The 16,372-nt window shown below is 47.9% G+C and overlaps 1 protein-coding gene across 1 annotated transcript; it reads right to left on the bottom strand.

The window, feature by feature from the left end:
• Positions 1–6,261: 6,261 nt before the first annotated feature.
• LOC115537567 (putative nuclease HARBI1) lies at positions 6,262–15,961 on the bottom strand. The gene is made up of 4 exons (XM_030349570.1): positions 15,703–15,961; positions 15,383–15,435; positions 14,883–15,251; positions 6,262–6,487 (listed from the first exon to the last, which is right to left on the bottom strand). Exons 1-4 carry the CDS (start codon positions 15,945–15,947, stop codon positions 6,474–6,476), a joined length of 681 nt encoding a protein of 226 aa, XP_030205430.1. The 5' UTR covers positions 15,948–15,961; the 3' UTR covers positions 6,262–6,473.
• Between the last annotated feature and the right edge of the window lie 411 nt (positions 15,962–16,372).

Raw genomic sequence — 16,372 nt, 5'->3', positions numbered from 1 at the left:
CATTTGACAAATCGTCCTCCGCCATCTTCCACTCTCTCCTGCAATGCAACTTCGGGAATTTCTTCGCTGTTTTCTTGGTTTTGGCACGCACATTTCTCTACACAGCGCCCCCTACAGCTTCGTAGTAGATATTTTGCAACACTGTCGTAACAACTCGTTGACGACCCTTCCCCATGCACTTCTACGCGAGCCATGTGCAATTGTTTTCAAAGAAGCCGGCGAATGCGTGGAGCCATGTCCGAAGTAAATGTTCATAAAGTGTAGGCAAGGTTATACATTTTTAAAATTGTGTATTTGTATTGCAATAAACATAAAGCCATCCTTTTTATAGTTGACGGGGAGAATTTATATCCTAGATTATAATTGTTTTATCTTAGGTTGAACAGTGTGAGAGTGTTGGCCAACATAATCTAAATAAACAAGAACCTGGATTCGGGGATTCAGTCTGTATCTGGGGGACGAGACAGACGAACAGCAAAACACCAATGGAAACAAAGGTGTTTATATGGCTGCAACCAAGCAAGCTAGAAACATACAGGGCTCACAACAAAACGGTCGAGAAAACAATTTTTACAGGGCTCACAACAAAATGGTTGAGCAAACACATTTGTACAGAGACTATCAACATCAAGAATACCACGAGGACAAAGTTCACCCAAGGGTACTTTCAATTTCAAAAGCAACACGGCCAAGTCGGAGTCTGATTTGAAGTCTTCTTTTTCTTTCAGTTCACGCTATTCCTGAAAAGCTTGCCCAACGTATACTCGTGTCTGGCCTCTCTGTCGGTCAGTCTCCCCTTTCTCTTCTTCTGTTCCTCCGACATTGGGTTTCTCTGTCTCTTTTTAGTCGGCTGATCTATGATGAATGTAACAATCCCTTAGTTACTTGTGTTTATATCGAGCCGGTTCCGTGTTTGGGGGTCTGTGCCGCAAAGCAATTCGTTACTTTGCCGGACCCGAGACTCCCGCGAGAGTGGGCGGCGGGTCGCCGGCCGAAACATATTCATTTTCTCCGCCAAGATGCGCAAGGGGGAGTTGAAACAACGAACAATCGAACAAAAATGTATAATGGAACCATCGCAATGACTCCTAGCCTGTTATATTAAGGTAAATCAAGCCAAATTGCCTCGCAACTGTTTTTTTATATCTAGCCGGTGCCATGTTTGGGTGTGTCTGTGCCGTAAAGCATTTTCGAAACTACAATCTGACTACATTTTCGAGGATACTTCCGCCGCGTCACATCCGGAAGCGCTCGGTCCGAACACATCAAGTTGCATATGCGCTTTTTCACTGTAGAGGCCACATGGGAAAATGACACACCCACCAATCGACCCAGAAATGGATGCAGAACCATCAGCATAACTCTCAACCTGAATACTTAATGTAATTTTGGCTAAAAAAGTTGCATAGTGGGCCTTTAATGTGTTGCCTATTGTTGTGGTGGTGTTTATTTTTTTCCCTTTTGTTTGATTGTCTATACTGTCTGTATGTATTCCTATCTTATTTGTATAGCGTCTTTGAGTACTTAGAAAAGCGCTATAAAAATACGGATCAATTATTATTATTTGTATAATATAGAAGTAGTCTCAGAGAGACCACTCAATATGACAAGAGCACAAAGGTTGAAGCGCTGTTTGCCCCGAACTATGTGCACACTCCTGTGTTGAAGCAGAGAAACGTCCTTGAGGGCACAGCTGCAGATAGGGATGCCACCGCTACTACTGCTACTATGGCAGAAGGGGAGCATTCAGTTCTTCGGCAAGAAAAGTTAGCAAGGGTCAAATTGTGATGGCTAGACGACCGTGTCAGAGCATCTCCAAAAGGAAGGTCATGCTGTCCCATGTCCAACGCCAAAACCATAGTGAGGCACGTGAGATTCAGAACTGGACCATGGAGCAATGGTAAAAAGTTACCTGGGGTCTCATTTATAACCGTTGCGTACGCACAAAACGGGGCTGAAATTAATTCTAGTCAACTGCATTATTTCTCAGTTATTACTCCAGAAACATCCACTTAGAATAGAAAAAAAAAAAAAAATTGAATCCCGTCGCTCCATACTGTCCACTGACGGCGCGACTGCATGGAATAAAGCATCTGTCCAACATGTGTCAATAACATAATATTTCTATGTGACATTGTAAACCCATAATCAAATGTCAATTAAATCCCAAGTGTGGAAAACCAAGCCACACTCCTCATCACAATCGTTGTCCGTTACTCTTGATGCTTTTCATGACAAATCAGGCATTAAAAAGGGGTTATGTTCAAGAACATTTTACGTGGGTGATTACAAACGGATTATCCAAGGTGTTCTCGGTCAGTCTTATTACCGTAACCCTATAAATACAGAGGTGAGCGCCGTGGTAATGCTGCACCATATGGCACTTCTGGCGGACCATGCATAGGGCAGGATTCTGAGGGAGAGGGTCCTTAGGAACCATAACGATTTATTGGTATGCTACATAAAAATATGTAACTTTATGTCAGACCACTTCTTTTTTAATTCTGGGACTGTGCGCTCCGTGCTACTGACAGAGTTCACTGCTGCAGCAACATGTTGCCATTCACTCTGCCTTTTATTGTTGGCGATCCCAATCCCGTGAACGCCGAACAAAACTACTTTTCGGGCCTCCATCTCACCCACAAGTGTCTCCGCTTCAACCTCCGTGAAATTTCACTTTTTTGCTTTTCTCTCTCAGTAGGCTACCATTGTTTCCGACAAGACATAATACTTGTATCCGAGTCTGTTTTATATGCAGATCGAATTCATGAGGTCATTTGCATTGACCATTTATGGTTAAAAAGGGGCGTGTAGAGGGCGGAACGTGAAGCTGATTCAGCTGCGCACAATTATAGTCAGTATGTGATTTATAAAGCAAAGATTGCGTACAGGTGTGCGTACGCAGTGTTTTATAAATCCGAATATTTTTTGGCGCACGCAAAACTTGGCTTCTGGGCGTACGCACATTTTTAGTAGCGATCCCACGCACAGTTTTATAAATGAGACCCCTGGGGTCTCATTTATAAAACTGTATAAATATTCGGATTTATAAAACACTGCGTACGCACACCTGTACGCAATCTTTGCTTTATAAATCACATACTGACTATAATTGTGCGCAGCTGAATCAGCTTCACGTTCCGCCCTCTACACGCCCCTTTTTAACCATAAATGGTCAATGCAAATGACCTCATGAATGCGATCTGCATATAAAACAGACTCAGATGCCGGTATTATGTCTTGTTGGAAACAATGGCAGAAGTACTGAGAAAATCAAAAAAGCGAAATTTCACGGAGGTTGAAGTGGAGACACTTGTGGGTGAGATGGAGGCCCGAAAGGTAGTTTTGTTCGGCGGTCACGGGATTGGAATCGCCAACAACAAAAAGCAGAGTGAGTGGCAACATGTTGCTGCAGCAGTGAACTCTGTCAGTAGCACGGAGCGCACAGTCCCAGAATTAAAAAAGAAGTGGTCTGACATAGAGTTACATATTTTTATGTAGCCTACCAATAAATCGTTATGGTCCCTAAATACCCTCTCCCTCCGAATCCTGCATGGTCCGCCAGAAGTGCCATATGGTGCAGCATTACCACGGCGCTCACCTCTGTATTTATAGGGTTACGGTAATAAGACTGACGAGAACGCCTTGGATAATCAGTTTGTAATTACCCACGTAAAATGTTCTTGAACATAACCCCTTTTTAATGCCTGATATGTCATGAAAAGCATCAAGAGTAACGGACAACGATTGTGATGAGTGTGGCTTGGTTTTTCACGCTTGGGATTTAATTGACATTTGATCATGTGTTTACAGTGTCACATAAAAATATTATGTTATTGACACATGTTGGACAGATGCTTTATTCCATGCAGTCGCGCCGTCAGTGGACGGTATGGAGTGACGGGATTAAATATAGAGCATTTCTTTTTATTTCTATTCTAAGGAGATATTTCTGGAGTTATAACTGAGAAATAACGCAGTGGACTTAAATTATTCTGATTAGGATTTAACGCATGATACGGGTTGAAATTAAATTGATGAAGGGCGATGATAAAACATAATCGTTCTTCTCACTCTGCAATTCTTCGGTCTGACTTCAGTTCACCACCACACCGTCTGTGTCGCCAATTCTCCTTTTCCTCCAAACCATGCGTACGCATGGGTCAGAGTTTGCTTAGGGCTGCGCACATTTTCCCGTCAAGTTGGTTTTTTATAGATCACAACCTTGGCGTGAAAAGTCACGTACGCAACTTTCAGCCTCGTTTTGTGCGTACGCAACGGTTATAAATGAGACCCCTGGGGCCTCATGTACTAAGACTTGCGTGGATTTCATACTGAAACTTGGCGTACGCCAAAACCCAGAAACTGTCTTACGCACAAATAAATTCAGATGTATCAAAGTGTGCGAACGCATGGATCCAAGCACGTTTCTTTTGTACATCTCAATCAACGTGGAATTGAGCGCACATGCCGACGTGCCAAACTCCTCCCTGTCCACGCCCTCATTTAAATATGCAATTTCATTGAAATAGGCCTCTGGACCTGAGATTCACCTCTTATGGTGCGGCCACACCAGACGCGTATCTCGCGTACTTTTTACGCGAGATACGCGAGTAAAATGTTGCTTGACCATTTTGTGTCAAAAATGGTCGCATACGCGCTATACGCGCTATACGCGCCTACGTCACTCGCCTAGATGAGTCCATGTCCATGCAAGTGAACGGAGCGTTCCCTCTTCGTCATAACTGTCAAACCAAACATCCTTCACATTCACCGAGCGAACATTACGAAAGTAAAATGCACATTTCTCGCTAAAAATGTTTCCATAAACGCATTTAATGGCGTAACTATGTTACTATTTCCACCCAGAATAAAGAAAGTTGTCGGCCGTGGCTGCGCTGGAGTCCGAGGTAGGAAACCCCAACGCCGCCGTGTTTGGGTGATAGAGTTTAGATCGGGTTAGATTAAATAATCTCGGATATAAATAACAATAATCGGGTTAAATAACTTCACATGGTGTGTCTGGTGTGTTTCCCAGCAGAGAAATAGTCCGCCAAGACGTTGAGGTTGCTTAGTAACCAGAGACTCTGTCCATGCAAGTGAACGGAGCGTTCCCTCTTCGTCATAACTATCAAACCAAACATCCTTCACATTCACCGAGTGAACATTATGAAAGTAAAATGCACATTTCTCGCTAGAAATGTTTCCATAAAAGCATTTAATGGCGTAACTATGTTACTATTTCCACACAGAATAAAGAAAGATGTCGGCCGTATGCTTCTGTCCAAGCTCACTACTCTCTGCCAGTGACGTCGGGTCAAGCTCAACGCTGATTGGGCAATGCGTGTCTCGTCAGACGCGTATCTCGCGTACTTCGCGTAAAAAGTTCAATTTTTTGAACTCTTGAAATGTACGCGATATACGCGATATACGCGCGTATAGCGCGTATTGCGCGTAAATATACGCGCCACATACGCGCTATACGCGCGTAAAATGTTGCTAAATACGCGTAATACGCGTAATACGCGCGTAAACCAATGGTTCCCTATGGAAAAAATGGCGATTTCATACGCGAAGTACGCGAGATACGCGTCTGGTGTGGCCGCACCTTTATTCCGATCACCTGGCACCATGAACAGAGTTAAAAAACGCAACTTCACGGAGTCCGAGCTCGAGATTTTGCTCCACGAGGTGGAAATGCGCAAGCATGTTATTTGGTACCCTGTCAACAGGGATAAATGCTAAACAAAAGAGAAATGAGTGGGAGCGTGTTTGCGAGGCCGTCAATGCAGTGGGGTCTCAGCAGCGCACACACTCAGAAATTAAAAAAAAGTGGTCAGACCTCAAGGTGGAGGTGAAGCGGAGGGTTTCTGCCCACCGCCGAAGCGTGACCGCAACAGGTGGGGGGACGGGAGTGGGGGAACTCTCCCCCTTCGATTTGAGAGTGGCCGCTTTGATCGGTGACACGGCTCTCACCGGAGTGGTGGGAGCCCATGAAGGGGACACCGATCATCCCCAAGGTAAATATGCTGAATTCATAAATGCTGTAATTATACTGGTCATACAATTGGCTGCTTACAATACACATAAGTCGTGCGTAAAGATGCCAGGATATTAAAGACTTTGACTCGTGTTTATTAACTTAAATTTTTTATTTTTGAATAGACAAGCAAGGAGAGGGCACGGATTGCTCCGTCGGCCCCGGCGTCTCCTCCGTCGGCCCCGGCGTCTCCAGCCCCGGCGTCTCCTCCGTCGGCCCCGGCGTCTCCAGCCCCCCGGCGTCTCCTCCGTCGGCCCCGGGGTCTCCTCCGTCGGCCCCGGGGTCTCCTCCGTCGGCCCCGGCGTCTCCAGCCCCGGCGTCTCCTCCGTCGGCCCCGGCGTCTCCAGCGTCACCGCTGACTCCGGTTTCTCCACCGGCTCCGCTGCACGCGGCGCCTCCAATTCATCTGCCAACCACCCGACCGGCCGTGTCCTCAACCGAGCTGTGCTGGAGTCACAGGCAGAAATCGTCAGAGCCATCGGTGGCATTAATGATCGCCTTGATCGGCTTATAAATGTACTCAGTGACATAAGCGCGTCAATAAATACACTTGTGTCAAAGTAAATTCTGTCCTTGCCTCTTTACATGTGTAGCAGGGTTAATGCTTCCCACTTACCATTGCCAGCGAGATCCTTGCGCTGGCTGTGGTAGTGGGAGCCTTGGTTGGAGTGCTAGAGCTCCCCCTAGCGGAATGCGGGGGTTGTATTGTACGTTGCTGCCTCCTCTCCTCAGTCTACGTATACCCCGGCTGGGAGAGGTCGGTAGTCAGAGCAGTTAAATATGAATCCACACTTTGGCGATGTATTACGGGAGTCTAAATGTACATAATACTGTATTAATATTTGGTTGCTTGTACATATATATATTGTGTTCCTTGGAATCGGTAATTACATTTAAATGGACTTAAGGCTTAGGATCGCTAGCTTGGCTACCATGTGCTTTGGTCGTAGCTACTAAGCTAGCGTGGACTTCGCCAAGAATGTGTACTTCAGCTTGTCTTTCTCTCATGTTAGGCTGCCATTGTGAGGGTTCTCAAAGAGCATTTCCCATGTTAAATATTCCACCAGGTATGTCACCAAACGCCCATTAAACTATTAATTTGTTTAATGTGATATTTATTTCCATGTAAATGGTCAGTCTACGTATACCCCGGCTGGGAGAGGCTGCCATTGTGAGGGTTCTCAAAGAGCATTTCCCATGTTAAATATTCCACCAGAATAAACGGCTGGCTGCCAATGGTTCCATCGTGGTCTCAATCACAACGCAACGAGAGAGTACGCAACCGCTACAAATGGTGCCGTGACCCGTTCTTCTCTGCCTGTCTGCTGCGTCATTGAGGATCGCCATTCAACACGTGGCACGTGAGCACCGACGACGTGGCCGTGCAGTGAGTCGCCCGTGCTGCTTCTAGTAGACAGGTTCAGTAATACAAATAAAGAGGAATAGTTCGAACCAAGGGATATGGTTACTGCCGACCATCATGTTAATTTTTTTGTGTTTTATTTTATTTTTATTTCTCCTCGTGCACATAATGCAAATTGTTTTCTTTTTTTGCTTTTGAGTTGAACGTGACATTTGAACAGTGACGTGTCATTAGTTGTGTATGTGTTTTTATTTCTTTACTATTGTCACTGCATAACGTACATTTTGTTTTTTGGGAAATTGTGACTCATTAAAGATGGATGAGCTGAACTTATCTGCTTTAGGCAGGGGTCAGACATTTATGTTTAGCCCATCACTCCAGAAAGGAGGTTTTCGGGGGAGGCCCCTGACATCCACTCCTCAACAGGCCAAAGTGAATGGTGCTGAGGGTGCTGACGTTTCTTCTAGTGCTGATCAGTTAGCTGGGCCATCTGCATTTTCTGGGGGTAGGGATGTGGACCATGTCCCTGTGCATGTATTAACTGACTTAGTTAAGCAGATAGGGACTAGTATTGGGGAGAACATTGCCTCTTGTCTTAGGTCCGCCCCAACTGGTGATGTTACTTTGGCCCCTTCGACCATTGCTGATCTCTCTAAGATGAGCCTGACTGTTAGCCAGCATAGTGGTGAACCGCATCCCTTCAGGGGGGACAAGACTGACAAACTTTCGGTTTCTGAGTGGGAAGACTGTGTTAAAGTGTATCTGACTAAGAGGGATGTTCAGTTATGTGATCAGGCGGAAGAAGTAATGGGCAGGCTACAGGGTAGAGCGCGTGATGTTGTGAGAGTGGGGGTGCGTAGCAAGCCTAGTTTGGTCTTACGGTTAGGTCCTCAGCCCATTTTCGACATACTCAAGCAACACTTTAGTGAGTCTGTGACTTCTTTCATGCCTCTTGCTGACTTCTATGACACAAAGCCCTTAGAGAATGAAAGTGCTGTTGACTATTGGATCCGGCTTAACAAGGCACTCGACACAGCTACGGATGGGCTGAAAAGGCAAGGCAAAACTATTGATGACTCCTCTAGGGAAGTGACGGTCATGTTCATCACTCACTGTCCCGATCGAGAACTGTCTCTGGTCTTCAGCTGTAGGCCACTGGAGGAGTGGACTGCCATGGATGTGCAGGTACGGCTTGATGAGCACCATCACAAAAAACGTCTTCAGCAGCGCCATTCAGCTGCACGTCCAACAGACCACCTGAAATATTCTCAGGCTGTTGATGCTGTGCATAGTCACGTGAAGACTGCAGTGACTCCTACTGCCCAACCTGCCATGACCGGCGGGCCGGCGTCAGGTGAGAGTCACGTTCTTGGGCATATTGTCACTCTGCTGGAGCGTTTGTTACAACGGGAGTCTCCTCAGCGTTACGGGCAGCCTAGACAGAGACCTGTCGGTCGCACCCGGGCTCGGGGGCCATGCGCTATTTGTGGCTGCGACGACCATGACACTGCTTCCCACTGTCGGAACAAACGTCTATGCTTCCGCTGCCATGCTGCTGGGCATCAAGCTGCCACTTGCTCGGCCCCACCTGCTCCTGGTTCACCCACGCAGCAGGGAAACTAGCTGACCCGCACGAGGAGGGGTCTAGTGAAGGGTCAGCTGGCGCATCCCCATATGACGATGATATTCAGTCCGTTTTTTCGCATGCTTGTGCAACGACGGACAGTGATTCAACTTTAATTTTTCAGAACACGCAGCGACTGACTGCAAAAGACAATCTTTTCTAGACTAGTGTGATGATTCATGATGCTGTGGAGGTGCGTGCCATGTTGGACAGTGGTTCAATGGCCTGTTCTATGAGCTCACGCTTACTTCCAAAGCTGCAGGACGCAGGTGTTATTTCCCCTCACTCTGTTGCCCCGACATCAGTTGTGCTGATTGGCTGTGGAGGGTTGAGGACATGTCCTGTAGGTGTTTGCGAGCTGCAGATGAAAGCCCATGACTGCCAGATCTCCGTGCCCACACTCGTTGTGGATGGTCAGAGTGATGACCTGATTCTGGGCAGCAACGTTATAAAACACCTCATTCGAATGGCTAAACACCCTGGGAGTTTCGGGGAGACAGCATCTCTTTCACCTCAGGCGTCTGGTAAGGAGGACGGTCTTCTGCAGCTGTTGGCCACTGTGGAGAAATGGAGAGGCAGTGAAATCCCAGAAAAAGTGGGCACAGTCAAGCTGAAGCATGCCGTGACTTTAGAGCCTATGCGAGAACACTTAGTGTGGGGGCGCTTGCCTGGTCATGTGTGCCTCTGCTGGAAGCACACTGGTAGTGGAACCAAGTCAGTCACGAACAGTGCCACGGACCGTCATGGTAGGGCGACTGGTGACGCCACTATGGGGCGATGGTTGGGTCCCAGTGAGAATTATCAACCCCTCCAATAAACCTGTGACTCTAAGACGGAACTGCAAGATTGCTGACGCGTCCCCCTGTGTGGCACTTGAGGACTTTGACAATGACTATTTGTACAGGACTGACGAGACTGACAGTGTTGAATGTAATGTAGCCAAGACTACTGACCTGACTGACACGGGTAGCGAGAAGAGCTTGACAGTTGACTCTGAGCGCTCTATGCCCAGGCCTTGTAGGTCAGCCCTTCACGACTTGGGTCTGCAGGACATTGACATTGACTCAGCTGATTTGTCTCCATTCTGGAAAGCAAAGCTGGTTGATCTGCTGACAAAGTATGAGTCCATCTTCTCTCGCCACAGCATGGACTGCGGTACAGCCAAAGGGTTTGTCCACCGCATCCGCCTGAGTGACAGCAAACCCTTCAGGCTGCCGTATCGTCGGCTGGCTCCATCTCACTATGACAAGCTCCGAACGGCTTTGAATGAGATGGAGGAGCGAGAGATCATAAGGAAATCTGCGAGTGAGTATGCATCGCCGCTTGTCCTAGTTTGGAAAAAGAATGGAGACTTGCGTCTCTGCACGGATTTTCGCTGGCTGAATGCGCGTACCGTAAAGGATGCCCACCCTCTGCCTCACCAGGCCGACGCTTTGGCAGCTCTGGGGGGGAATACATTTTTCTCGACCATGGACTTGACCTCGGGATACTACAATGTGGAAGTACACGAGGAGGATAATAAGTTTACTGCGTTCACCTCCCCATTTGGGCTTTATGAGTACAACAGACTCCCGCAGGGTCTGTGTAACAGCCCGGCAACATTCATGAGGATGATGATGGCTATCTTTGGTGACCAAAACTTCTTAAGCCTCCTCTGCTATTTGGATGACATTTTGGTTTTTGCTCCTAACGAACAGCTAGCTTTGCAAAGACTAGAAATGGTTTTTGAGAGATTGAAGGTGCACAATCTAAAGTTAGCCCCCAAAAAGTGCCACCTCCTGCGGTCATCTGTGAGGTTTTTGGGGCACATCATTGACAAACATGGCATTGCCACAGACCCTGAGAAGGTCAATGCCATTGTAAATCTCAGCGAGAAAGACTTGATGGATGAGTCCGGCATTGTCCCATCTCCCACCAAGATAAGATCATTCCTTGGTATGGTTGGGTTCTACCAGCAATTCTTTGAGGGCTACTCGAAGATCAGCAAGCCCGTCTTTGCACTTACCTCTGGAGTCAAGAGGCCACGTTACAGTAAGGGGAAAAGGAAGACGCCTGTAACAAGGAAACTTACCTCTACTGACTGGACAGTGGAATGCGGAGAGGCTTTCAAGAGGCTAAAACTAGCGTTGCTAGATAATGCTGCTCTGGCTCACCCAGACTTCAGCAAGCCCTTTTTGCTCTCAGTGGACGCCTCCTCCAATGGTCTGGGTGCGGTGTTATCTCAACTGACTGAGGGGGATAATGTAGCACGTCCGATTGCATTCGCCAGCAAATCTCTCAACTATGCCCAGTCTCGCTACCCAGCACATAGGTTGGAGTTTCTGGCGCTCAAATGGGCTGTCTGTGACAAATTCAGCCACTGGCTGAGAGGCCACAAGTTTACGGCATGGACGGACAATAATCCGTTGACCTACATTCTGAGTAAGTCCAGATTCGATGCTTGTGAACAGAGATGGGTGGCTAAGCTCGCCCCGTTCGACTTTGAAATAAGATACATCCCTGGTCCTAAGAATGTTGTGGCGGACGCCCTCAGCCGGGAGCCTTTTGTGCAGCCCAGTATGCTTCATCGTCTCACCAGGGTCCCGTATGATGCACTCATGGAGGAGGCGAACGCCTTGACCTTGACAGTGTGCAGGATGCGTTCCGTCAATCCTGCAATCCGCGAGTCATGCCATCTCTCAGCAGTACTGTGGCAGTGTCCTTGGGCCCTTCCGTTTCCAATCAGGCCGTCCTTGCTGTCTTGGAGCGGTCATTGGGCCAGGAGCATGTGCCTCCCCAAGCCTTTCTCCTTCCTCAGCTTGTGCAATCCATCCAACCACGTGAGCATTCCGACATCCGTCCCTTGCCTAAAGAGACGTTGATGGCTTCACAACGTGCAGACCCTTGCTTGAGTCGGGTGCTTCACTTTGTGGAGAGGCAGAGACGTCCATCAAGGCGTGAGCGTGGGCATGAGCCAGCTGACACTTTGAGGCTCCTCAGGCATTGGGAGAAACTTTCCATCAAACAAGGCGTCCTCTATCGTGTTTCGAAGGATGTTGTCACACAGCGGAAGACGTACCAGTATGTTGTGCCCTTGGTACTGAGGGAAGAGGTCCTCAGAGGTGTGCATGATGAAGCTGGTCATCAAGGCCAAAGACGAACGCTCTACCTCTCTAGACAGAGATTCTACTGGCAAGGCATGGAGAGAGACGTGAAGGAATACGTGCAGTGTTGTCGCCGCTGTGTATTTAGCAAGTCTCCAGAGCCGGAGGGCAGGGCGCCACTCGAGAGCATAGTGACATCTAGGCCTCTCGAGTTGGTTTGTATTGACTTTTGGTCGGCTGAAGATTCTTCTAACAAGTCACTTGATGTGCTTGTGGTTACCGACCATTTTACCAAACTGGCTCAGGCATACCTCTGTCCAAACCAGTCAGCAACAGCTGTTGCAAATCAACTTTGGAACAACTTCTGTGTATACGGCTTCCCTGAGCGCATACATTCGGACCAGGGGGCTAACTTCGAAAGCAGTCTTATAGCCGAGATGCTCATTGCTGCTGCTGTCCAGAAATCGCGCACCACCCCGTACCACCCCATGGGCAATGGAGCTGTTGAGAGATTCAATCGCACCCTTGGTGGAATGATAAGAGCCTTGCCGCTCAAGGCCAAGCACAGGTGGCCGCAGCATCTGAAATCTCCCACCTTCGCCTATAATGCTACAGTGCACGAGACCACAGGGTTTGCTCCATTACAGCTGATGTTTGGGCGGACACCCAGGCTGCCAGTCGACCTGTTGTTTGGGTCTGTCCTTCAGGATGATCAGCTGGTGGATTATGACGCCTATGTGCAGGGTCTCAGGCATGATCTGGCAGAGGCCATAAAAATCGCTCAGACCTCCTCTACTAAACAGCAGCAGAGACAAGCTGCCTTATACAACAGGAAGTTCAGGGGCGCGGCTGTGGAAGTTGGAGACAGGGTTCTTTTAGCCAACAAAGGAGAGCGTGGGAACAGAAAGTTGGCTGATCGCTGGGACAGTCACCTGCACACTGTTGTGGAGAAACACGAAAACACACACACCTTCAGGATCAAGAACTGTACAACGGATCGAGAGAAGGTGGTCCATAGAAATTTGATAATGCCTGTCAATTTCTTGCCTATCCCACCTGGGTCCGAAAATGACGGTTCCTGTGTGAGTGACTTTGCTACAGATGATTCCTTTCCGGATGGTGATGTGGGTTCTACCGTCCTGCCTGATTGTGATTCAGAGGACAGGACTGTTTCTTGGATCTCACGACTCCCAGACTCTAATGGAGATCCGCTGGATGCCTTGTTGGCTGACAGACCTGTTCGGACTGTCTCTTGTGACGCACCTCTTGACCTGGAGGAGAATGTTGACCCTCCGGCCCAGACTACCTCCTGTGACTTACCTGGGGATGCAGACGATTGGACAGTTCCACCTGACTTTGACGGCTGACGTTGACTGTCCTTCGGACCAGACTGACTTGCGACTTGACCCTGTGTCAGCACCTGTTTTGCGGTCTTCTGTTGAAGGTTCACTGACTGTAGATAGGGTACAGCATCCTCAGCCCGATACTGCTGGCAGTGATATAATGCTAGGTGTGAGATCTAGATGTGGGAGGATTATTAGACCTGTGGTCAGGCTCATCCAAAATATGCACCAGAGAGTTTTGGCTGGGTTCTAAGGTTTATGGATTTAGATTTTTCTGATTTTATTTATTTTATTTTATTTATTTATTTTTGTGTATATTAAAGTGCCATTTTTTTATTATTTTTTTTGTTTTTGGTTGTTTTTCCTTTCTTCCTCAGAAGGGGTAAAGCTCTGAATGGTGCAGGGACCTGTGTGTCATAGAATGTTGTGGGTTCAGGTGGTCGTCGACTGTACTGTGTAAATGATGTGGTATCAGGTAGCCTAACATGTAAACGGGCATGTTTTCCTATGGGTGTTGGGAGGCTTTGCAGCCTTCCTCATTCTAATTCTTCAGGGATGGTCACTGACTGGAATGCTTGATACCTGTAGTATGAACAGTACTGAATTTTTGTTTTGTTATTCACTGTGTATTTGTATGTTGTTTACTGTGCCTGATTTGGTTTGTTTCAGGGGTTCTCACAGCACTTGTATGGTTGTTCTTTGGATGGGCAAGTGGAAATCAGTAGAGGGGAATGTAGCAGGGTTGATACTTCCCACTTGCCATTGCCAGCGAGATCCTTGCGCTGGCTGTGTCTTAGTGGGAGCCTTGGTTGGAGTGCTAGAGCTCCCCCTAGCGGAATGCGGGGGTTGTATTGTACGTTGCTGCCTCCTCTCCTCAGTCTACGTATACCCCGGCTGGGAGAGGTCGGTAGTCAGAGCAGTTAAATATGAATCCACACTTTGGCGATGTATTACGGGAGTCTAAATGTACATAATACTGTATTAATACTTGGTTGCTTGTACATATATATATTGTGTTCCTTGGAATCGGTAATTACATTTAAATGGACTTAAGGCTTAGGATCGCTAGCTTGGCTACCATGTGCTTTGGTCGTAGCTACTAAGCTAGCGTGGACTTCGCCAAGAATGTGTACTTCAGCTTGTCTTTCTCTCATGTTAGGCTGCCATTGTGAGGGTTCTCAAAGAGCATTTCCCATGTTAAATATTCCACCAGGTATGTCACCAAACGCCCATTCAACTATTAATTTGTTTAATGTGATATTTATTTCCATGTAAATGGTCAGTCTACGTATACCCCGGCTGGGAGAGGCTGCCATTGTGAGGGTTCTCAAAGAGCATTTCCCATGTTAAATATTCCACCAGAATAAACGGCTGGCTGCCAATGGTTCCATCGTGGTCTCAATCACAACGCAACGAGAGAGTACGCAACCGCTACACATGCTTGAAATCACATTCTGCCGGGCCCGTATGGCTCCTCGGGGTGGGTTGCAGTTGACGGGTCCGGCATCCGGTTCCTCCAGTGGGGGGTTGTGCTGCTCTGGCAGTGGTATGCCATGGTGGTGTGCCACATTGTGGAGGACGCCACAGGCCATCACAATGTGGCACACCTTCTCAGGTCTGTAGAGTAGCATCCCCCCCGACCTGTCCAGGCATCGCCACCGTCCCTTCAGCAGGCCGATTGCCCTCTCCACAATTATTCGCGTCCGGGAATGGAGGTCATTATACCTCCTCTCTTGGTCGGTGTTGGGGTTCGTAAGAGGGGTCATCAGCCACGTTCTTAGGGGGTAGCCACGGTCCCCTAGGGTCAGATGAAGCCGCAGAATACAATACACAACGTAAAAACCACACAATGAATGAATGCAGAAGTGCACCGCGGGCGACATTTCTAACTTTACGCCCGCTTTTTACACGAATAAAGCATTTACTCACCCAGAAGCCACCCATCGCGCACAGTGCCAGCCTCCAGCCTGTTCCCAACCATGCTGTTGGTCAGAATGAACGAATCGTGCGTTGAACCAGGCCACCTTGCCACGATGTTAAGGAGCTGCATTTGCGCATCACATATCACTTGGACATTGATAGAATGAAAGTGTTTCCTGTTAACGTAAACAAATTCATCCTGTGATGGCGCTTTTATGGCAATATGTGTGCAGTCAACAGCTCCGATTACATTAGGGAAACCGGCTGTTGCTGCAAATTTCGCTTTAATGTGGGCCTGTTCAACAGCATTGTATGGGAATTTGATGTACCTGGATGACATTCGGATGATTCCGTCCCACACAGCTGGCATGGCTCGGCTCAGGGTGGACTGGCACACTCCTGACCGATCGGCCAGCTCCCGCTGGAAGGCCCCTGTTGCCAGGAACCCCAGCGTGGTCAGCACCTGTGTGGGCACGGACAACCCCTGGCTCCTGGCTGTGTGGCGCTCTAGGGCCGGCCGCAGCTCTGCGCACAGCTCCAGTAATACTGGCCTGGGGAAACGAAATCGGCTCATGAGCCAATCGTCATCATTTGTGAGTAAGTCCTCGCGTTCCCTAAATATACGTTCCCTTCGGATGTGACCATTTGCGATGTCCTCTAACAACGCTAACACAGCCATTGGTAAAAGAATTTTCTTCATCCATTGCGCATTCTTTTATAGCCACCCATATAATTGCAAGGTGTGTTAATTGTTCATTAGTGTGTCTCTGATGTGCAAATCACTCTGATGAGTCATTGTTTTCACCTTTTTTCCCAGTTTCCCAGCGTCACCTCTAAGTGTCGCCAAAGGAACAATAGCTGTAGAAACGTGCGTACGACAGCTCTGGAGCTGGCGTGGGGACCGCACATTTTTACGGTCATTTCACGTTTTGTACATCTGAACGTGAGCGTGGAAAAGGACGTACGCCACGTTTTTGTGCGTACGCAGCCTTAGTACAT

Source organism: Gadus morhua, chromosome 23, assembly GCF_902167405.1.
Source record: "Gadus morhua chromosome 23, gadMor3.0, whole genome shotgun sequence".
In the NCBI taxonomy this organism is placed as follows: Eukaryota; Metazoa; Chordata; class Actinopteri; order Gadiformes; family Gadidae; genus Gadus; species Gadus morhua.
This window is presented reverse-complemented; position numbering and strand designations above follow the sequence as displayed.

Bases quoted from the DNA above. Each gene is read 5' to 3' on its own strand.
- LOC115537567 (XM_030349570.1), bottom strand. From the start codon at position 15,947: ATGAGCCGATTTCGTTTCCCCAGGCCAGTATTACTGGAGCTGTGCGCA. The intron at 15,436-15,702 runs GTACATCAAATT...TCTGACCAACAG, and splicing joins ATCATCCGAATGTCATCCAG to CATGGTTGGGAACAGGCTGG. The intron at 15,252-15,382 runs GTGAGTAAATGC...ATCTGACCCTAG, and splicing joins GCGCGATGGGTGGCTTCTGG to GGGACCGTGGCTACCCCCTA.